Source organism: Trifolium pratense, linkage group LG2 (assembly GCF_020283565.1).
Source record: "Trifolium pratense cultivar HEN17-A07 linkage group LG2, ARS_RC_1.1, whole genome shotgun sequence".
Taxonomy (NCBI): Eukaryota; Viridiplantae; Streptophyta; class Magnoliopsida; order Fabales; family Fabaceae; genus Trifolium; species Trifolium pratense.
Window position 1 is genome coordinate 44,657,656 of NC_060060.1, and position 24,387 is coordinate 44,682,042.

Sequence of the window (24,387 nt, forward strand, 5' to 3'; positions counted from 1 at the left end):
AAAGTGGGTTCTTCCCTCCAAATCAAATTATTTCCATATCCACGAGTCATGAATTGAACCGTTGACCACATGTTTAAGGGGAGGAAGACCGTTACCACTTAGACCAATTAATTATTTGTTCACAATATCCTAATTATTTACTATTTATAACAAAAATAACAAACTTTTTTATTCATTTTTTTAAGCAACTTTTTTATTCATTTGACTAACAAAAATAACAAACTTAAAACAAGGATCCGGACGCATCATCGTTATTAGAGGATATTAAGCTCTTTTCTTGGTTATGGTTTTCTCGTCGTTATAGCTGTAATGCTTGTATTCCATTTCTTAGTTGGTGTTTAGTCGGTGTCTTGTATTCAATGTTTTTGACTTTTTATGTCAATTGTAAAGGTTTGAGTACCCCTTGTAATCCTTTATAATAATATTTTTTTCGTAAAAAAAAACAAAACTTAAAACAAATATTTTTGTTAAATATACACAAGATTTCCTCTAAAAGAAAAAGATAAAAAAAAGATATTTTTCTCACTAATTAAAAAATAGTACTTGCTTAACAATTTCCTAATTATTATATTTTTATATACATATTTTAGAAGACTTGTGAAAGTCTACTCCTTTCCCCCTTGCTGCTTCCCTTCCTTCCTCCTGCCAGCCCTTATAATCTCTCTCTCTCTCTCTCTCTCTCTCTCTCTCTCCGCTCAATCAATCAAACTATTCGTCAGATTTCTCTTTCTCTTCCAAAAACCCTTTCGTTTCCCTCTCTCTCTCTCTACACCCTTTCGTTTTCTACTCTTTCTCTCTCTAAATTCTCTCTCTCTCTCTGTCATGGCTTCCGATCTTGAACTCAAAGCCAAAGAGGCCTTTGTTGAAGACCACTTTGAATTAGCCGTGGAACTTCTCACACAAGCCATTGATCTTGACCCTAAAATTTCAACACTTTTTGCTGATCGTGCTCAGGCCAATATCAAACTCAATAACTTCACTGGTATTGTAACTTTCTTTCTGTTTTTCTAATACCCTTTTGTTTGTTTTGTATGAATAACAAAGTTTTTGTTAAAAATTTAAACTTTCTTCAATTGGGTTATCTATTGTCTTTCATTACTGTATATGATAATGATAATAATTGTGTTTTTCTAATACCATTTTGTTTGTTTTGTATTTATAACAAAGTCTTTGTTAGAACTTAGAAAGATTGGAACTTTGTTCAATTGGGTCATCTATCTATTGTCTTTGATTACTATACATGGTGGTGATGATGATGATAACAGTAATTAGGTTTTTCTAATACCCTTTTGCTATGAAACACGGTACACTATTCGGATTAGTTGTGTCCCGGTGTCGTGGACACTGACACGTACTCTTTTGTTTGTTTTGTATGTATGACAAAGTCTTTGTTAAACTTTAAAATTGAAACTTTGTTCAGTTGGGTCATCTATTGTCTTTCATTACTATATATGATGATGATGATGATGATGATGATGATGATGATGATGATGATGATGATGATGATGATGATGATGATGATGATGATTGTGTTATTCTAATACCCTTTTGCTATGAAGCACAAACACTCCTCGGATTAGGTGTGTCCAAAGACACCGAAACGCATGATTACACAAGCTAGTGTATGTGTCGTGTCTGGTGTCTATGCTTGGTAGCCCTTTGGTTTGTTTTGTATGTATAACCAAATATTTTTTAAAAAATTGAAACTTTGTTCAATTGGGTCATCTATTGTCTTTCATTGGTATATGATAATTTAATGGCTAAATTGGATGTTTGGTCTTTTAAGTTGGTCCCTTGCATTACTAACATTACAATAAGTTAGTCCTTTTAGTCAAATTTTTGTTTAAATCGTGCACATGACGTGACTAACAAAGTTGCATCTGTGGATAACTTAGGGGGTTGCCACGTGGAAGTTTTAGACGGGCTTAAAAAAAATTTGAAATGATGATGGTTATTTTAAACTTAAAAGACAAACTTAAGTTTTCACCTTTTTCTTAAAAAAAAATTATTGAGGGATTTTGATATATTTGTACTTTTATTCATTTGTGTGGGTTTGAAATGCGAGTCTTTGTCCATTCGAGTTGTCTATGTTATTGCAAATGTTTTGGAATGTAACTTTCCTGTGTACTTCTGATTTTTACATGATAATAATTTGGGGTTTATAGTCATTTATGATTATGTGTACTGTGTAGACATGTAGTTGTAATGATTTACTGATTTCGGCAACCAAATTTCTTGTCTTTTGTTCAGAGGCTGTTGCTGATGCAAACAAAGCAATTGAGTTGGATCCTTCTCTATCAAAGGCATATATGCGCAAAGGGTAAATACAACACCACCTTGTCTTTCCCTTTATTCTTACGTATTTGGTAGTTGTCGTTACACGCATTGAGGTTTTTGAGCAGAATATCCTTAAATGTTGTTTTTGCCATGAGTAGAATATCGTTAAATGTTGTTTTCGCCACAAGTTATCAAAAACTTATCTATTCTAGAATGTGGGTCTGTGGGACCGACATGGTCTTTATCCATAGGTTCCCTATATTCATTGTCAAAGCAGCCATTTTTCTTTGTTTCCCTTTAATCATTTCCTCGGTTAGTCACATTACATGGCCTCCTCTCTCTTTATTGAATTGAGCACCCAAAAAAAATATTAGCGATGTGTTTTAAACACCAATATTTTCCACTTAGTCGTGTCTTCATATCTTTACTGCATTTGGTTTTATGGTCAAGAATTGATTTTTATGTTCAAATCTTATTTTGGTCAACTTGGTGATCATTTGTCAACCTATGACTTCAGTGATGTGGACATATGACCTTGCTAAATCACCCTCCTTGCCTGCTATCTCCACCATGCAAATTGCGAACACAAATACTACTGCCTCTGACGTTAGACCACAAATGTTCAATGTTGTCTTTTCCAGTCCTACCTCGTGCAATAGAATTTTAAAATACAATTATAAAATTTATTCTTTTCCTGAGGAACGGCTTCTGAGATAGCATATAACTTTTGCTTATTGCAAACCAATTTAAATTTATACGGGCATACCGTTATATACTCTGAGAATTAGATGTTACAAGGATATTTCTGGGATGGCATATCTTACAAATTTGTATGATAGGCACCGTAGATATTCTTTCTTCCTGTTAAACTGTGATGTAGTTACTAAATTTCTTGATTTGTTTTTCTATTTATGACTTTGTTTGCAGTATTGCATGCATGAAGCTTGAGGAATATCAGACTGCTAAGACCGCTTTGGAGACAGGTGCCTCATTGGCAGAGGACAAATCAAGATTTGTTAATTTGATCAAAGAATGTGAAAAACTCATTGCAGGTGAACTTCATTCTTTTTGTTGAAAACTCTTTCTATTTGGTGAAAATTGTATTGTTAATTTATTCACCTTTTTGGTTTACTTTTGGTGTTTTAGATTTTTGTTTGAGTTAATATGTGACTGATGATTGTATCTTGACCATTGAAAGGGAAAATTTTGGATTTTTCGTTTTTGGCTAGAAAACTGACATGAGCTTCGTGGACATATTGTGTTAAACAGAAGAATCTTATACCATACCTACACAGGAAAAGTCCACAGCACAGGATGCAATTCCTCAAGATGTTCAGCTACAAGATCTTGCAGAGAAGCCGATAGTGGCGGTTGCTAAGCCTAAATATAGGTTAGTACCGCTTTTTTATTGTTTGTCCTTTGCTAGGATTATCGTTTGTGTGGACTGTGGAGTGTGCTAATGCCGATGTAATTAATAGGGTTTCTTTAGGTATTTACTATCTTTAAGTTCCTACTAAAGTTTGATACTAATCTGCGGAAAAATTATGCAGGCATGAATTTTATCAGAAACCTGAAGAAGTGGTTGTGACCATATTTGCAAAGGGGGTCTCAAAAGAAAGCATTACTGTCGAATTTGGTGAACAAATAGTACGGTTACATTACAAATAATATTTAGGCTTTTTTTTTATTTAACTTTAACTTTGTTGAACAAGTTGGATATAACATTCTAAACTTACTTCCCAAGCTTTTTATTTTCTTTTGTAGCTAAGTGTCAAAATTGATGTCCCTGGAGAAGATTCATATGTTTTACAAAATCGCTTGTTTGGAAAGGTATGAATCGGAGCTTTCATATGTGTAATAAGTTTGGATCACCGGAAAAGATGTAGCTTACTACTTTATAGGCTTATACTATTTTTTTTTTTGTGTATAGTTATAATGCTGATGCCACAGATGGTTATAATTTTGGTTTTAAGCCCTTTTATTCAAAAATTAAAAATTAAACTCCAACATATGTTTGATCACAGTATTGTTTTGTTATTCTGTATAATATTTTAATCTGTGATTATATCTACGATCAGATTGTACCTTCCAGTTGCCGGTATGAAGTTTTGTCCACCAAAATTGAAATTCGCCTTGCTAAAGCTGAATCTATTCACTGGAAGTCCCTTGAATTCACCACAGAAACCACTGTTGCACCGAGGGCTATTGTCTCTTCAGGTAACTTCAGACTTATCTACAGTTTTCACTCCTTCCTTGCTCTTTGGTGATAATTGAGAAATTATTTCTTTCTATACAAATACTAGTGTTGTAAGTTGATCTTTGATCGATTTATAAAGCATACAATCAGTCTATAATAACGAAACCACAATACTAGTGAACCTTTGTACCGAAAGGAGTAATACAGGCCTTTATATTGATACCTATGGTTTACTTCTGCTAGTAGTGCTTTCTATGTTGTCAGGAGTAATTGTTTTTCGGATAATCGTACCAAAATATTAGCACATACATTTATTAAAATTGTCCGCCCTTTAACGTTTATCATTATTTATGCTCTATTATGCTTTATTTAACCCTTAGCATGAAATTTGCAGTTACTGGAACTCAAAGACCTACTTACCCTTCCTCAAAACCGAAAAGAGTAGATTGGGATAAGCTTGAAGCTCAAGTTAAGAAAGAGGTATTTTTCCTTCCTGGAAAAAAAAGTTTCAGTACTTTATATTTTAGTCCACTTCTTTCTCCTAAACATTTTTTTATTTCAGGAAAAAGATGAAAACCTTGATGGCGATGCTGCATTGAACAAATTTTTCCGAGAAATATATCAAGATGCTGATGAGGATACTAGAAGAGCAATGAAAAAATCATTTGTAAGTGTATTTTTATTTTTCATATTTTTTCCTGACTACATAATATAACATAAATTTTCAAGGACTAAAACATAAAAATTGAGTATGTTATTAGCGGCTGAAACAATATTAAAGTTTTTTTTTTTTTTAATTCCTCCTTATTGAACATTATTTCATGTTTTATCAACATTATTACATTGATTCGAGTGAAATTGAACTACAATACCTTATGTCAAGCTTTGAATTCGAGCCTTATAGACAGAAAAAAACGTGGTTGCGAGGGGAACTTCACCTGACAAAGTCGGTGGATACTTTGCACCAATAATACGTTACCAAAAATCTCGTCATTATATATTTGTTATAATTATTTGCAGGTGGAGTCTAATGGAACAGTGCTGTCAACAAACTGGAAAGAAGTGGGAACAAAGAAGGTTGAAGGAAGTCCTCCAGATGGCATGGAATTGAAGAAATGGGAATATTAATAGCTTTTTTATGAATCAATCTTATGTCTCTACATTACATTGTTTTGAAGCATTATACTTTGGAATTTGAATGCTTAATTTTGGTTACAATATGATGATGTATATCTACATTTGTGGTTCAGTTTTTTTTTTCTCTATTTGGTGAATACAATGCATATTCTGGTTTACTTGTCATACTTCTATTTGAAGAGTTTTCTATTTTTTAATTGAATTAAGTGTTTGTTTTGTATTAAAAAAAATGAATTAAGTTTTTGTCAAGTGTCAACAACTAAGATTATTTATAATTTTTTTCCCAAGAATTTAATTTTTTCAGTCTGTTGACATTCAATTTCTCTCATACTATGACATAATTAGTTTAAACTATTTTTTTTTTGACACAAGTTTAAACTATTTTTATGAATAGTGTCCTACTGTCCTATAATTCAGAAGTGGTAGTGCATTGAATAAACGCAAAATACTACAATATAAGTTGAAAGTTATTATAAAATAAAATGAAAAAAACACAAGGCTATATTTGGTAAAAATAAGTTATAAACTAAAAGCTAACTTATAGCTGAAAAACTAGCTAGCTAGCTGATGACTGATAGCTTATATCTGAAAAGCTAGTAGAATAAAATTAAAGTGTTTGACAAATTTAGCTGTTGTAAGTACAAAATGACATAAAAAAACATGGTTAGCGGGTAGTTATTATATTAAAAAAAAATAAAAAGGGTAAAAATGAGAAAAATGTAAAAATCTTTAAGTTATAAGCTCATACACTACTTGAAATAACATATCAAAAAACGCTATAAGCTAGTTTGAGAAGCTCGTTACGAAACACTTCACATTTTTATCAAACAAGCTTATAAGCTATAAGATAGCTTATTGGACTTACTGAACAGTGCCCAAATAATAAACTATGTTTTTCTTTTTCTTTTCACTAACAGTTAAATCTAGTTCGGGGGTCATTCTAGCATCAAGTGGTTCCAGCCTCCTTCCGATTGCAGTTGCGGGGGATCGAACCGTAATCTTCCATACCAAGTTGAACGTCAATCACCACTGAACCAACTAACAATTGGTCAATCATAAACTATGTTAATCCCCCTAAAATTTGCTTCGGCAATGAATGTGAAAATCTTATTATCTTAACATGACTCTTATCAAACATTGTTTTATCTGAATTTCGATTCTCTCCTTTCCAATTTTCTACGTCTCTCTCCTTCCTCTCTATTTCTTTCTTAATTTTAATCTCTCTCATCAATAAAAAACAATAAACAAACCAAGAGAGTGAAGATCTAATTTGGTTTTATCTACGGTAAGTAGAATTCAATAGAAGTTCCTTGTGAGCATGACTCAATTGGTAGAGACAATTTCATGTAATACTCCCTCCGTCCCAAATTATAAGGAAAAAAAACCCATTTTTTTTTGTCCCAAATTATAAGGGAGAAAGTCATTTTCAAGAATGTTTTTCCCTTATTCTCATAAAATTAAATGCAAATTGCATTTAATTTTCTCTCTCTACCCTTTTCTCAAAAAACAACAACCAATAAAAATTGTTTTTACAACTTCCTATGCAACTTATTCCAAGGAAAACCCACAAAAACATATTTCAAATTCTCATGTTTTACTTTTTCTTAATAAGTGTGATTTTTTTATTTTCTCTTATAATTCGGGACGGAGGGAGTATGTAGGGACTGAAGTTTGAACTCTATTTCATTTATCACTTATTCATTTTTAAATGTGAAATTCTAGCCATTAGGCTATTTACCCAAAAAAATAAAATATTCCTTCCTTCTCCGGTCTTTAAGTCTTTTTATCCTTATTTTATTAAGAAAATATATATATATATATATATATATATATATATATATAATAATAATAATAATAATAATAAATGTTTTAGTTTTTGTGAGGTAGAAATGGTAAAACATTATTAATTATATCTTAATTTTTTTTAAAAGAATTAAAATTTTAGGACAAAAATAAAAATCTTAAAGGAGAAAAGATTAGGAATGGAGAATATTTTTGAAAGAATAAAAAACTAAAAGAAGAAAGAGTAGAGATTAGTTTTCTAATTTTTATAATTAATAGATAGATATATTTGATTTGTGTTGTGTGGTGTTGTGTTTGATCATAGAAATAATTTGTTTTGTTTAGTTTATATCTTTTTTTTTTGGTAAACAAGTTTAGTTTATTTTTTGACGGTAACAAAGTTTAGTTTATTTCTAATTATCTATATTTAGCATTTTGTCAAAGCAAACGCATTAAACAGCAACAATTGTAAAATATATACAGAAAAATCCACAATACAATTTTATATATTATTAGTAATGAAACTCAACTTGGTGAACAAAACAGAGTTACCTATTAGTTGTCTTTGACTACTATTTGCTGGAGATTGTCAATATGTACAACGAAAAACAAAACATAACTTTTTTGCATTTGAACTTTCTTTATAATGATGAATTTTCCTTTCTCTTGTTAATTTAATAGAAGACAATTAATTAAAGAACATAATTAACATTTGTAGTTGATAAAACATGTCTTCTGAACATAATGATACAATTGCTCAATTAAGAACATGCATATACCTGCCTCCGCGGGTAAATTCGCAGAGACCATGGAAGGACATGACCGATAATCGTTTGTTTTTAGAAAATTCTTTGCCTCTGTTGCAAATGCAGATGTGTTTGATCTTTTTTGGAACTCTTTTCTTCAAATTTATATTATGTCGTTTTGGAATCCCCAGGTTCACATCTATGAGCATTGTAAGTCCAATTATGTTCATGTATATATTGTCATTGTTCGTTCATATATAGTATATGTTATAACATGTTATATTACAAACATGATCATTGTTTTTGTTGTTGTTTTTTCATATACTAATATATGTGATAACATGTTACATTTTGTGTAAGAGATAGCATGTTAAGCTGTTATTATTTATAATGACTAATTATGTAGCACCATAATTTATAACGAAGACGTGTCTGATGTTTGAAATATGTTTGTCTCGATCGACACAAACACATATAGTTACATTCAATCGGTTTCATTAGTGTTTATATGTCTGTGTTTGCATTCCATCGCATCGATGGCTAATACATGCTCTAATTGTTGTTATATATATATATGTAGGTTGGTCTAATCTTTGCAGCTACATTCAATAAAACATGGACTGGAAAAATGAAGATGTTGTTCTACTTTGATTCACAAGAAAATCTAGGACTAATTTCAATGTTTGGGTACATGCTCTTCCTATTCTACATTGGTGTTAAAACAGAAATGAGTGTAGTCCACAAAACTAGAAGTGGTGTCACTAACATAGGAGTTATTGGTATAATAGCTCCATATTTATGTGGCATGGCTGTTCTAAATTCCTACTCATCAAAATACCTAACAGATTTGCAAGTAAGACTCCTTGGAGCTATCATTGGATTGTTCAGTATGGCCCCTTTTCCTGTCATTTCCTCAACTTTAAGTGATCTCAAGATTCTCAATTCAGAATTGGGCCGAATTGGTCTATCAGCATCATTAGTTAGTGAGCTTTTCAATGTGTTCTTAGCATCAATGATAACAATTTCTAAATTACGTGAAGAGCGTGGTGAAGTGAATGCTATGCTTTGTGCTTTGGCTGCTATCTTGTATATTCTCTTGGTTATATTCATTATTCGACCAGCGATGTTTTGGATTATAAAACAAACACCGGAAGGTTCGCATGTGAGTGATAACTATGTCTATAGTATACTCACACTAACTTTGTTTACAGGCTATGCTTCATATAGATTTGGATTCTTTGCACTTTTTGGACCATTTATATTGGGTTTAGCTATTCCAGAAGGACCTCCATTAGGCACAGCTATTGTCAAAAAAATCGATACTTTTGTTAATGAGATTTTCTTCCCCATTTTTGTGACCACATGTTGTATGAGGGTAGATTTGAAAGACTTGTTGATTTGGAGAAATCAAAGTGATGGAAGTGTTGATTATTTTATGGTACAAACTTTGGTTATTGTTCAAGTCATTGTTGTTACCAAATTTGTTGCTTGTATGATAATTCCTTTACGCAATGGGATGCCATGGAACGATGCTATTTGCTTATCTTTGATTATGAGTTCCAAAGGCTTTGTTGAAATGGTTGCTTTCTCTTTGGTCAGAGATTCCAAAGTAAGCATTTTATCATTTCATAACTAACTCTGATTTTTTTTTTTTTTATATAAGCGAAAAACTACTAACTTGTATTTACTTAATTATTATTTGAATGCAGGGTCTACCAGGTAACATCTTTGCATTATTGATGATATGCATCATAGTAAACTCAACATTGATTCCAATGATGTTGGGTTATATGTACGATCCAACAAAGAAATACGCAGGTTACATAAAGAGAAACATAGCAGATCTAAAAAGTAACTCAGAATTTCGAGTTTTAGCATGTATTCATAGACCAAACAACATTCCTGCAACAATAAATCTTCTAGAAGCAACATATCCAACAAAAGAAGAACCAATATGTACTTATGCACTTCAACTCGTGGAATTAATAGGAAGAGCTTCACCAATTTTCATCTCTCATAATCTTCAAAAAAAGAATAAATCAAATTCAGACACATCAATGGCAGATAAGTTACTTGAATCATTTAGAAGTTTCGAAAGAGAGTTCCAAGATTGTTTAGTTGTCAATGCATTCACAGCTATCTCACCACCAGAAATGATGTACGACGACATTTGCACATTAGCACTCGATAACTTTACATCACTTATTATTCTTCCTTTTCATCGACAATGGTCTTGTGATGGTAACTCAGTCGAGCTTGAAGACGAGTCATTAAGGGACATAAACTATAGAGTTCTGGAAAGAGCACCATGTTCTGTTGGTGTTTTAATCGAACGAGCACAAATGACACATATTTTTTCACCCGAAACACCATATAATGTGTGTTTGATATTTATAGGTGGGAAAGATGATAGAGAAGCACTTTTTTTCACAAAGAGAATGACTAAGAATCCACATGTGAAACTTACCGTGGTTCGATTCTTGTCCTGCGATGATGATGTTGACGATGATTCGAAGGGAAGTGGTTGGGAGAATAAACTTGATAATGAACTGTTGGATGAAATTAAGACAAAGAATAAGATTGGTAATGTTAGTGTTAAATATGTTGAGAGAACAGTGAAAGATGGACCAGAAACAGCATTGATTATAAGGTCTTTGGCCACTGAATTTGACTTGATTGTTGTTGGGAGACAAGCTGGTGTTGAAACTCCTCAAACTTCTGGATTGTTGCAATGGAGTGAGTATTCTGAACTTGGTGTTTTGGGAGATTTGTTGGTTTCTACTGATGCTGGTGGTAAAGCTTCTGTTTTTGTTATACAACAACAAAGAACAACTATGGATGTTTAAATATTTTTTATTTTTTTATTTTCTTAGCTTTTTAGACATTTAATTTGAGGGAAATACTTAGGTTAAGTTAAATAGGTACTCAAGTTCATCCAATTTTGCACTTCTCTTTTGTCAAATTATATATTTGCTCAATTAATTTATTTTCTGGTTTTTTTTTTGTTTATAATGAGCTGAAAATCGAACCTATAACCTATAACGTACTACTCAAACTTCTTACCACTAGACCAAACTTAGTAGTTGTTTATTTTATTCATGTAACTTTATTTTCATTAATCATATTATTCATTTCTGATATATTTCATTTCAAAACGTTAATTTCATTTAACATGTCATTTGGAGTTGGTTTTATACCCTCTCCGGTCCTTTTTACAAGGAATAATTTTTTTTTTTGACAAATTATAAAGAACAATTTGAAAGAAAAAAAAATTGGCTCTTTTTATAAGAAACAATCATTAAATTTATTCTTACAATTTCATTTCTACCCTTATTAAATTGTATCAAATTAATCCATTACAAAGTTATGCATTAATTAGAGTGATATATTCTCTATATTACAATAGACAATGATAAATTAATACACCAAGGTTAGTATTGGAATAGATGTAAAATTTTAGAGCACAGATAAATTCATATACGCGTGTGTAATGAATTGGAAACATAGCACAAATTAAAATTAGAGAGATGCTAAATAGTGCGAAACTGCGAGTGAATACCACGCAAAAATTCACCAATGTGCGCGCACAATCTTTCTCCCACATTCAGGCGGTGCAATTTCAGGTTTTAGTAAATTATTAATCGAACCAATAAGTATATTATTAATCATATATTTATTTATTTAGTTCAGCCCACACCATGTTATTGGCGACATATAGATTGTATTTTGTATTTGAAAACATATGGTTTCTATTTTGTCAACTTTGTTTGAATTAAACATGCGTTTGAAAACCATTGTTTTTTCAAGTAGCCTAGAACCATTGTCTTTTCTTTTATACATGTTGTATGATATGATGATAATTGATTACACCAAGTGTTATGTGTAACTGAAAAAATTATAGCAGGAAATATAGCGGATAAAAAATAATAGCAGAGAATACATCGAAAAAAAAGTGTTGCAAACCGATTAAAGTATCTGAACCAAATCGAATCAAACCAACTAGTTTAGTTCAGTTTCATTTTTGAAAAACACCAAAAACCGAACCAAACCATTCGAAAGTTCATTGGTTCAGACATTATATTCACCAAAAAACCAATCCAAATCGGTCCAATTATACCCCTAACCTGTAGCATCTTTTAAAAATGATCCGAAAATTTGTCTTTATAATGATTACAGCTCAATAGTTTAATGTATATTGAGTTTTATCCAAATTAAGAGCATGTAGGTATTTATTTTCTACATGTTATGAAAAAAAAAGAAGGGAAGAAACACAAAATTATAGGACGGTCTCAAATTACAATAATCATATATTAGTTGGAATCCAAAAAATAACTACAAATATATCATTTAACGAAGGACAATTTAGTAATTGTAAAATCAAAAAAGAATATACTTCGTCCGTTCATTTTTAAGTGGCGTTTTAGATTTCTGCACATATGTCAATGCATAACTTTGATCACTAATGTACTCCCTCCTGTTCTTATTACAAGAAGAAATTTACTTTTTACATTCATTGAATGTTAAATATATATAATCAATAATATAGACCAAATACATTCATCATTCTATTATAATGTTCCGGGTGAACTAATTGTTTTTTAGGCTCAAATCCTACTTCATCTCTAACCTATAAATTGCGCACGGTTTCTATTAAAATAAAATTCTCCTTCGGCTATATAAATTGCGCACTCACCTTCTCCTAAAACGACCGCTGCCTCTATCCTCTCTCCTTCTCTGAGCGCCACCACGTCTTCGGCCGTTCTCTCTGGCAACACATCTCACTATTTGCAGGTAACCCTAAAACTATCAATCTCCGGCCGTTCATTTCACTATCTTCATCTTCACTATCATGTTGTTGGCTGTCAACGTCTTCTTTCCATTCCAATCCTCTTGATTTTTCACCAGAAAACAATGAAGAATCATTGGTTCTCATTCTAACCAACTACCAATTTCATATTATTCAATTCAATTTATTTACCCTAATTCATTCGTTTGCCAATTGCCATCAATCACACTTTCTGTATTTCTACTCTCTTAACTCAAACCCTTTTCATTTATTGAATTATTTTACAATTTAATTTCTTCTCAGTTATGCTATGATACAAGCAATAATATATATGTAGGTATATGGGTAGCATTACCAAAGATTGTTCTTCTTTAACAACCTTGCTCACTTGTTAGTTTGCGTTTTTTTTCAGTTGGTTTAACTCTCTACACTCTCAACACAATTAATGTCGTTTTATTCACGTGGTCGTGATTTCTTATTCTGTCATTTGTGTGGGACAAAGCTTCATTATCCTTCAATTCATTATGCACAATGCCCCTTGTGCAAAACCAAGAAAGGCTTAGAAGGTACACTTTTTTTTTTTTTTTTGCTTCTTCAAATTATATGTATGCTTGTTTTTCTTTCATTATTACACTTGTTAGGCTTGTCCCTTGTATGGTTTGATGATGAATAATGAAACAAAATAGTGTTCTTATATTGAAAGGGCATGGTTCAGAACATGTGTATGCTACACCTTGCTTGCTTTCTCTTATTTACAAGGGTTAAATATGCTTTTTGTCCTGTAAAATTAGTGAATTTTAGGGAATTTTTGTTTTGATCGGTAAAAAAATCACATATTTCATCCCAAAAAATTTCTGTTTTGTTTTAATCCGGACAGTTTTTTAATATAATATCGACTTATATGGGTCTAACATGGTATATAGACATAATATAGACACATCTTGAACATAAAAGGTCACAACATTGACGTTAAAATGAACCTAAATTGTCCCCGTGAGCATAGATAAGTTGGCAAGGACATCGCATATATTATGCACGAGCCAGGATTCTGTTAGATCCCAAACCTTGTTTACTAGGTATAGAAGAACAGTTGATCCAACAAGTTACTAATGGGCCTAAGAATGGGTAGAAGAGTGTTGAAGGGAAACGGTATTGATAGGACTGAGGTGAATTTACCACAGTCAAACATGGAGCTAGTGAATTACAGGTCAAGTGGTCCCAAGGAAGGGAAGGTATATTCTAGAAGGGTTAAGATAGTAATTAGTGGTTGAGGAGAATGTGGTGACTAGGACAGAGTATTGAGAGCTACTAACTGTTTCCATGATATAAGGAGTGTGAAGGAGGGTAGAGAACTTATCTTAGAAATTGTTATTCAGTTAGTATGAATAGGGAGCTTTAAGCTACCTATCGGAGCTCAGCTCTGGTCAGGATCTAGGGACAGATTTCCCTTTATTCTGCAATATGCTTTCAGACAAATTAGTTTCCAAAGGTTTATTTGATTTGTTTTGAGTTGAATGATTCTATAATAATACATATTTTTTTTAACAAATTGTGTGCCCTGGTTAACTTGTAATAAAATGTCTTATCTAATTAATGCTTATGTTTTTGCAAGATATCTTTGTGATGGTTTTATGTTAATGATATGATCGGCTGTAATTTATAAATCTATCTACTTTTAGTATTCCATTGGCATAGTGGTACACCAGTATTTTGTTTCTCCCTTCCGTTCTTTATTCCTTTTTGTGATTTGTGTCCTGTGTAAGACTTTTCGAAAGCTATTTTATGATTCATCAGGCAGAGTAGACTTTTATGGTGCTTCTGAATGAAAGAATGTAATGTCCTTGCATGTATAGTAAATACTTTGTTGTGAATGAGTGCATATTGTGTTCAATTGAACTAATTTTTGTGTTTAGAAATCCGATTATGCATTATCCTAAGTAAATGTCCTGTCTTCTTCAGGTATTAAAGATAGGGAAATAAGTTACACAGTTTATGCTGAGGTATGGTTTTGCAGATCTTATTTTTATTGATCAGTTTAAACATGTTATTGCCATCTCCTAGCATATGATTATATCACTATGTTCTATCACTTTGGCTTATAGTTCCTACGATTGAGTGACTGTGTTTGGGCAGAGGGTATATTCATATGTGCATTGAGTGACTTGGTGTTTGGGTAGAGGGTACATTAATCTTGACTACTAGTTCTAATTATTTTTGTTCCACGATGTTATTTCTGTTGTTCTTATAGAGTAATTCTCTTCTTGTTTATTATATCCTCGGCACACATGGCAATGGATCCAAAAAATGTAGGCAAAATATATTGATGAGAGATGAATGAAAATAGTAGAGAAACATTGCTCTAAACTTTTTCTTCTAATTCTAGTTTCCTTCTCTATTTTCTGGTGACTAACCCTTTTTGAACAGAGTCACAATACCTCTCTTATCATATATTAACTATGTTCAGTGCCGGTGTATTTAGATGAACATGATTATGTCCAATTCCTCTATGACTTAGGCACATATAATTCATGAATCTGTGATAAACTGTATTTTTTGGTACATGCAAGTAAAAGACACCATGATTTATTTTGTCTTGGTGGTATATGGAGTAAATAAATACCACCGTTTTAGAAGTATGAATAAATAATTAGGCTTTTTGAAATATCAACCTAGGTTTAGGATTTGATGTCAATATAGAAATAATTGTGATGTGATTTTAAGCACATACATACTCGGAGAAGGAATAGCTGTTGTAACTGCGTTGACACAGTAGTCATTATCGATCGTCTGATTGCTGAGATTAAAACTGTGTTTAAACTACACTGGTTGATCAGAACCGTCTGATTGCTTTTGGACGGCCAAGATTGCTTGCTGTGTGAAGCAACAGCAGGCAATCCAGGTCCTACATATTCACATATTATCGATTATTGGCAAATGATCCTTGTGTACTTTGTGGTTAACTGAACAGGAAATTAGAAGAGAACTTGGAATCAGTCAAATTGAAGATATGGAGATGAAAGAGTCTACGGTAATTATGCATCCTGCAATATATATTTAATGGCATGATCTTTAAGCAGATATTTACATGTTTTAATGTAATGTTTCTTTACAGTGCAACAAGACATGTGAGAAATGTGGTTTTGGTGTAGCTTCCTATTTTACCAAACAGGTATTAATAGACTTGATAATGAAGTTTTACCAATTTAATTTGAAGCTTATTTAGTACTCCAATTTCATGTATCTAAATCTTGCTAATTTCAGATGAGATCCGCGGATGAAGGGCAAACTACTTACTACAAATGCAAGCAGTGTGACCATCAGTTTCAGGAGAATTAAGTTGGAACTGTATATGAACAGATAGATTGTCTACACTATTTACTTTCTTTTTTGTCCTCTTGAGTGAATTCTGCTGGCTCTTGTTTGCATAATGCAGAAACCACCTTTTTCTATTTTTATCCCTTCAATTTTTTATGGATATTCCTACATTACTAAGGTATTGTGGTATGGTGTTTCCTATAGTGTGCTTATTTATCTACAACTTTGTGTGTTGATGTTAGTACTTAGCTCCTTTTTTTGGTAAACACTGACTACTTGGATCAGCTAGTGTTTGTATGAATTTATTTTCTTTTCGATATCATTCTATTTTCTTTTCTTTTCTTTTTTTATCAAAAATATTCCATTCAAACATGTAGTTAAACAGCCAAATAATACCATCTAAAAATCACTCCACTATCAGGATAAAGATATACATAGAATAAAACGATACAATTTTAAGCTTCAGACTTGCTCTTGACTATTATATCGATCTATCAAATCATGGTTACATTGACAAGCTAAGAAGGAAGATAATTTTTTTTGTCATTCTACCTATTTGTGTAATCTACGAATTTACCATTTTTATACTTAAATCCAATTTTGTACTTTTTTCCCGTATAAAATTAAAATATATTCATTCATTCAAATTGATATAATACATCAAATAAAAATACAACTGTTAAAAAAAAGTAGAAATACAAGTTTAATATTGCTTAAAATGAAAATCATAAATTAGTGAACAAGGTCACAACCTATGAAGCCCTGATATGTGACACGATACCGATATGATATGACTTCGATACGGAAAATTTTTCAAAATTCTCGATACGATACGGTCGCGATACGTTATTTAAAAATTAAATTTAAAATTAAATATATAAAAATGCACAATATACAGACATAACTAAAATCAATAATGATAAAAAATTTACATTCAAATTACTCAAATTGAGCAAACAAGTAACAATATCATATCTTAAGTTAAGTACTATCCAAAAAGGGAAGTGTGATGGGTAACTTAACTGATTAATTAATTGAACTAAGAGTTAAGGAGTTGGAGATCCGGGGTTCAAGTCCTGACAAGGAGAATAACTAACATAACAATATAATATACTAACAATTGCTTATAAAAAAAAAATACATACTACCCAAAAATACTCTAATATTCAATGCTTAAAAGAAAACACGAATTGTATTAGTCTCATTTTCTACGTTTTCATCATCAAAGAACATTAATTGTCCGATACTTTTCCGATACGTGTATCGGAGAAGTATCCGACACGTATCGATTATATTTTTTTTAAAAAAATAATATTAATTTTACATACTTTTCCGATACATGTATATCAGAGAGTATCAGACGAGTATCGGTATCGAGTACGTATCGGACACGATACTTCGTCAGTTTTGGAGTATCGAGGCTTCACAGGTCACAACATTCAAATTAATAACATAAAATGACATATCCATGCCAACAAAAATAACTACAAAAATAAAACGAAATACCTATGCTTAAGGATCTGCGTCACTGACGACCTAGTCACAAGTTCAATTAGTAGTTGATCGAAGTTGATATGTCAATGTATATCTATAAAATTGTACCCAAAAAATGTATATCTATATAAAAAGTTTCAAGTATATGATAAAAGCCTTCAAATATTTTTAATTCTTAATTCAACGATTGGTGGTGTTCCTTCAAAAAAAAAAGTTTATATTAATACAAGCTATTAAAATATTACACGTGATTAAAATATTACATAATATATTAATATATTATTTGATGAATGTATATGTAAAAATTTATATGGATAATGCACAACAATTAAACTCAATTTTAAAAGCATACTTTTTTATACTTCAAAAGCATACTTTCAAACAATGTCGGTGTAATAATTGTTTTTGGATGTGTTCATCGGCATAATTTTGAATAAAAAAATTTGTACACCACAAATATATATAGGACGACAAATCTAGTCTCATTTTCTAAATCTAAAAACACAAACATGCATCCGTGCCCCTTAATTAGTGTATACCCACTTTTAGTACATAATAATGTACGTACCCACTTTGACCACATTATTTTTTTATTTTGGTACAAATTACCACATTATTATGTCATCATGTCATATCATGGTATCTTGATTAAAGATTCACATTATTATATTCTTCATGTAACCCACTAACCGTATCATTCTACTATCTCCGTCCTATTTTATAAGATATTATTTAACTAAATGCATTATTTATATGTATTATTTTGACCGTATTTTTTTAAAAGTATATAAATATAAATATTATAATATAAGATCTTGTTTGATTTGTTTCGACGAGTATTTTCAAAATATCACATTTCTATAATTTTTATTAATGCATAATGAAAAATATTCGTAATCAAAGTTATGTATTGGTGTACGTGCAGTGATCAATTGGTTCTTATATTTTGGGACGGAGTGTCTTATTGTGAAAGATGGGAGGAGCAAATATAAACCATAGTATGTAAATCAATGGTTCAGATTAAATTCCACTTTTATGCGCTACTGCAGGCTATCTCTGTCTTGTCTTCTCTCTCCGGCCTCTCTTTTGGATTACTTGCACCCAATTAATGGAACGCAGTAAGTAACCTTTCAATTGTTCCACAAATTTTTCAATTAGATATATAAGAGGCATGTAGTTGATTTAGCTGGGCTATTCAAAAATCGTTGTTCCAACTTTGAGTTAATGAATGGTTTGATTTCATTTTTAATGGTCAAACCTCAATAGTGGATCCATGGCAATCTAAGCAGATTTCCACATACTAATGGGCAAAACCTTTCTGCAATTGAATACAAAAAAAAAAAAAGCTTTATGCAATTATTGAATACAAAAAAGAAGCTTTATGCAATTGTAAGGTTATTCTAAAGAGAGAGAAGATGGACGACCCCTTTAAAAAGTCCATCGCCGCCGCCGTAACGGCGTCCTGTTGTCGTCAACCGTATTTTAATAGTCGTTGTTGAAGAAACCGAGCGTCTGTATTTGAGATAACTGAAACGATGAAGGGGTAGAGATGAAGCAAATGGCACTATTATTTACTTTAAGGTGAACCTTTTTAATCTGATCCGTTAAATTTAATCCAAAGGCTAATATTAATTCCTCTCATCTCTCACAATAAGACACTCCTCTCACTTGAAGTATCTCATATATATATATATATATATATATATATATATATATATATATATATATATATATATATATATATATATATATATATATATATATATGGGGAGGGATCAAATTACACCGGTGTAACATTTGAGTAATGTTACACCGCTCAATAACGCTTTAACGAATACAAATTTTACAAAATCCACCGTTGGATTGAAAGCTTATATCGTATAGATCATATATGTTGAATTGTATAAAAATCTAAAATCGTTTGATATGTTTTTGAGATAGATCAAGATTAACGGTATTCAATAAAAACGCATAAACCATTAATCTTCATCGGTCTCAATAACATATCAAACGATTTTAGATTTTTGTAAAATTCAACATGGATGATCTATACGATATAAGCTTTCAATCCAACGGTGGATTTTGTAAAATTTGAATTCATTAAAGCGTTATTGAGCGGTGTAATTTGATATATATATATATATATATATATATATATATATATATATATATATATATATATATCATTTTGGTTTGTTAAAAAAATTACTATATAATCTAGTTTTAGATGATTTATTTTGAAATAAACTACCTATATAAAATAATGAGTTTAATGGATATGCATTGACGATATAAAATATTTTTACATGATCGTCTAATAAACAACTATCATTTTGACATGTCATATCAAGAAAGTAGGGTGAAATGGGGTGATGTGGCGGAAAACATGGTTGATATTAGTTTACAGTTTAAAATTATTTTACACTGTCAATGCATATTCTTTTTTCTCTAAAATAATACCCTATGTATAATTGCAATTTGGGTTCATCATTTGGAAACTTGTAATCGCAAATAAATGTCCATTTAGTTATGCCTCTGCATAACCCTTAACTACTTTGACTTTCATTAACCACAAAAATTCAAGTCACTAACTAGAGTGTTTTTTATGTGTTTTCTCGACCTTAGATATAAACTGAAAAACTCTAAATTCTTAGGTTTTGATGTCCGAATAATTCGTTCTTTTTGTCCAAGTATTTCCCAAGAATCTTCCTCAAAAGTTGCACAAACTAATTTTTATAAACTTGTTGTCTCAGACGCCCCACAAATTGGCGCTTCACTTGCAAAACTCTCGGATAACTCGACTCATAATGTGAATCAAAATGGTTTGAAAATATTGATCTTTAATTTTAAGTTTTGATGATAACAATTTATATGAAACAGTTTGATACTCTAACATATATTTGATACAAAATTTAAATCCTAATAAGCACAAAGTTGACCATTATGTTTCAAAATTTGAACTCATTATGTTCTAGAGAAGTCATCAATCTTAGTGAAAGATAGAAACCACCCCATGAGTAGCTACCCTTGTCGGACTCTAAAGATCCTTGTGAACATATCCAAGTGGACTACTGGAATTATGTCTACTCTTCCCAAACTTTACTCTATATTGTTGGTCAAGTATTCAATTATCACAAAATTATAGTTTGTTCAATTTTTAAGATCGTAGCAAACTTTGTTTAGCTAACTCAATCAAACCTCTTCACTAAACCCTAACTTCAAATGTCACAACTAGGTTTTATCATGAGAGTCATCACATATATAGAGATAGAGATGCTCCCCCACTTTCAAAGGGGTATCTTCAAAGGTTGTAGCAATATTTATGATAGTTTACGATGTTCTGACTTTGACTTTTGGCAAGTTAGAGAGACATACACAAATTCAACATTATTCTTTATTCTCAAACATCAAATCATCTAACCCACTCGATTTGGTCTGGTGGTATTGACTTGAGACCTGAAAGTGTGCTCCTCCTTAAAGTCTCAGGCTCGATTCTCTCTGGTACTAATTTGGATGGACTTATTTAACTTCTTAATTAAAAAAAACATCAAATTATCTTCTTTAAATCTTGGTACATCTTGTTAGTTCTGAGATGAATACATGAATACATAACTTGCTATTATGCCCTTTTTCCATTATCAACTTCCTCAAATTCCATTTTCTTCTCTGAAATCTTTTCATGTTCCTCGAGCAATGAACTTTCTTTTCTTAAGGAATTATTCATATTCTTGATCCTTCCTAATTTGCTCTATAACAAATTGCTTGTTATCTTAACCATTCTAAGTGTGACGTTCCTATCTGCAGTTCAGATCTCAAACTCAAAGCTTTGAAGTCCTTTATCATCTTAGATTGTTTCATGATCAAATTCTCCCACACTACATTTTTAACTAAGTGCTCAAAGGAGAATGTTCAGAGGGTGAAGGTGGATATGTCAGATCTAAACTTGATGGTAAATGGAGGAATCTTCGTATCATTAGGGAAAAAAGGTATCTGCAACAATGTTAGCACTCTAGAGCTCAAGTCAATATGTGAATGAGGTAAGAGAAAGTGCTAAATTGAGATAGAATGTGTACCTTGAGAGTGAATGCATGAATGCTTATAAATTAGTCGAATTTTTAGGATTAACTGTATGGTGGGATCCTCCATGTACATGAAATCAGTCACAAATATCTCTTGAAGTATCATTTATCCAGTATTTGGTATCATGTATTGGAGTAATAGAGCTTCATTTTGTGGTCATTAAGAGCCACGTGGAAAATTTATCCGTTAATGTGGACCTTTTAGTATATTGAACTTTAGCAAGTCCATAATTGTTGCCCCCAAGTCCTTACTATGAATATATGAAGGATTTCAGAGTTATTTGGTGTGATTTTGAAAATTTTGGTCTGTTGCCAATAATTTATGCAAAACAATTTAAAAGTCATACATATACAATTTAAATTCTTTATCAAATAAAATAGCTGTCTTACAATTTCATGTGAATTGGTTGACACGTCATGAGGCCAATTTTTTTTTTTACAATACCCATGTATGATCGTAGTAGAAGAAGCTCACTTTAAGGATCTCTTAGTCGAGGAAGCAGGTGCATTAACTCAACCGCCCTGACAGTTCTTTGCATGATCACCCCTCATATAAAACCTCAATCTCGACTACCATCCTTACCAAACAATTTCACATCAAACAACGGTCTTTCCCTGTCTTAAGGGAACAACCCCTCTCATAGTTTATTTCCAAGTCTAAATGACCTCGGTCTTAAAAGGAAAAAAAAAAAAAAAACAACAACTTTATCATTTTTATAATATTAATTTTATAATATTAATCTCGTCTATCCACTAGAAATTTGCAGAATCTCGCAAATGCACGGTATTTTGTAGGTACTACATGATAGAGAAAGCTCAAAACTAACCATAAAAAGTGGGTGGAAAGTTTAACTTAAATATGCAGGCTGGCATATCGATCACACAAAATGACATGCCATGTGATGTCTCAGCCACTACTTTATTTGCCAAAGACAAGTGATGACAAACCGAAAGCATTTGTTTATATGCATGAGTCATATAGATAAATTATAAATATAAACACAAAAGTTATTTTACCAATATAATTTTTTTTTGTATGTTTAATATGAGGGTGCACAATGAAGCTATTATTTTTTGTACTTAATTAAGTCTAATATATGTAAAATATCACTTATTTATCATTTTTTAATAATAGTTATTATTAAATATTTAATTCCTTCAACCCAATATTTTTTGAAAAGTTTTAAATAGGTCAAACTAATAATTCTATATCATTATATATTGATCCCACTGAAATATATAAGTATCAATGCTTATTTAAGAAGCGGTACCTATTATGTATCATTTTATGTTTTGCTCCAATGATGGTATGGTTGTACTATTAGATACTATATAGTACTTAAAAAATAAGTACTCGCTATTGAAGATTGTCTAAATGTCACAGTGATATTGTTTAGCATGAATCATATAAATATATAGTATATATTATTGATATTATAAATAACAAATGCGTCCAACGGTTCTTTAAGTTTCTCATTTCTAAGAGTTAGGTCTTTTTTAACTTGTTGCACTGTTACCCATTTAATTATCCTCCGATCTTTTATAAAATGTTACAAATAAATAAAATAAACAACTTCGAGTGTAATTTTGGCTATTTGTAACTTTCATTTTATCATATTATAAATATAAAACAATTATGGTTGTTCGATCACCAAAGACCATGGACAGATTGGAGGGGGGCAAGCAAGGGCGCTTCCACAAACCCTGACCCCTCGCCATGTTTATGTATAAGTGAGTGGATGGAGTGAGTGTTTTAGTTTTTTATTATGGGAGTGAGGGTTTTAGTTATTTTGTCTTTTTGTGTACTAGTGGTTCAAATATATGAGCTTTTAAGGTCCGTTTGGTTCTATATATGGAAATAAAGTGGGAAGAAAAAAAATTACGTAAATCAATGCATGAATTTGAACTAAAGTTAATATAAATTCATGCATTGGTTTTCATAATTTTTTTCTCTCACTTTCTTTCCATAGAACCAAACGGATCGTTAATGTCTATGGAGATTGCTAATGGGTAATGACACATCCTATTATTCGTTACTTATTTTTTATTTCATTTTTTTTTTGACAAACTCTTTATTTAATGTTTAATCTGATATATATTTGTCTATTCTATTTTAGAGTCTTGCTAACTTGTATTCTAATAAGAAACGTTAATAAATTCAAAGATAGAAATTTTGTATTGATAAGAGCAGTTTTTTTTATAATTTTTAAAAATTAATTACACAATTTTTGAGTCAAAATTATCATATTCAATTTTTTAACATGTTAGCATTTTCCTTTATTTTATCATAAAATTTTATTTTGTTTAAGGTGCTTGTCAAAAAACATTTAGTAATCCTATTTTATATATACTATTTTTTTTGTTACAAATATATACTATTTATTGTCATTAAAAAAATTCGGCCCCTGATTGATTTATAGATCCGTCCTGCAATCTCTATTGGAATATAACACAAGATAAATTCTCATAAATTTTCTCCACATGTAAATATAAAAAATGAAATCTCTGACTATTTATTTATGGGATCCAAAGTTGTCACTTAAATCAATTTATTATTAATGTGCAACTTTTTTT

The 24,387-nt window shown here is 31.1% G+C and overlaps 3 protein-coding genes across 3 annotated transcripts; all 3 read left to right on the top strand.

Annotated features, from left to right (window-relative positions):
* The first annotated feature begins 583 nt into the window (after positions 1-583).
* On the top strand, positions 584-5,769 carry LOC123906186 (protein SGT1 homolog A-like). Its single transcript, XM_045956040.1, has 10 exons — positions 584-982; positions 2,251-2,320; positions 3,205-3,329; positions 3,547-3,667; positions 3,828-3,924; positions 4,042-4,107; positions 4,356-4,494; positions 4,869-4,954; positions 5,037-5,141; positions 5,495-5,769. Exons 1-10 carry the CDS (start codon positions 823-825, stop codon positions 5,600-5,602), a joined length of 1,077 nt encoding a protein of 358 aa, XP_045811996.1. The 5' UTR covers positions 584-822; the 3' UTR covers positions 5,603-5,769.
* Positions 5,770-8,866: 3,097 nt separating this feature from the next.
* LOC123904779 (cation/H(+) antiporter 3-like) lies at positions 8,867-10,985 on the top strand. The gene is made up of 2 exons (XM_045954399.1): positions 8,867-9,748; positions 9,849-10,985. The coding sequence occupies exons 1-2, from the start codon at positions 8,867-8,869 to the stop codon at positions 10,983-10,985; spliced, it is 2,019 nt and encodes a 672-aa protein (XP_045810355.1).
* A 1,790-nt stretch (positions 10,986-12,775) lies between these two features.
* Positions 12,776-16,562, top strand: LOC123906187 (DNA-directed RNA polymerase I subunit RPA12-like). Its single transcript, XM_045956041.1, has 6 exons — positions 12,776-12,930; positions 13,338-13,491; positions 14,885-14,925; positions 15,894-15,953; positions 16,038-16,094; positions 16,187-16,562. The coding sequence occupies exons 2-6, from the start codon at positions 13,371-13,373 to the stop codon at positions 16,259-16,261; spliced, it is 354 nt and encodes a 117-aa protein (XP_045811997.1). The 5' UTR covers positions 12,776-12,930; positions 13,338-13,370; the 3' UTR covers positions 16,262-16,562.
* Positions 16,563-24,387: the final 7,825 nt, after the last annotated feature.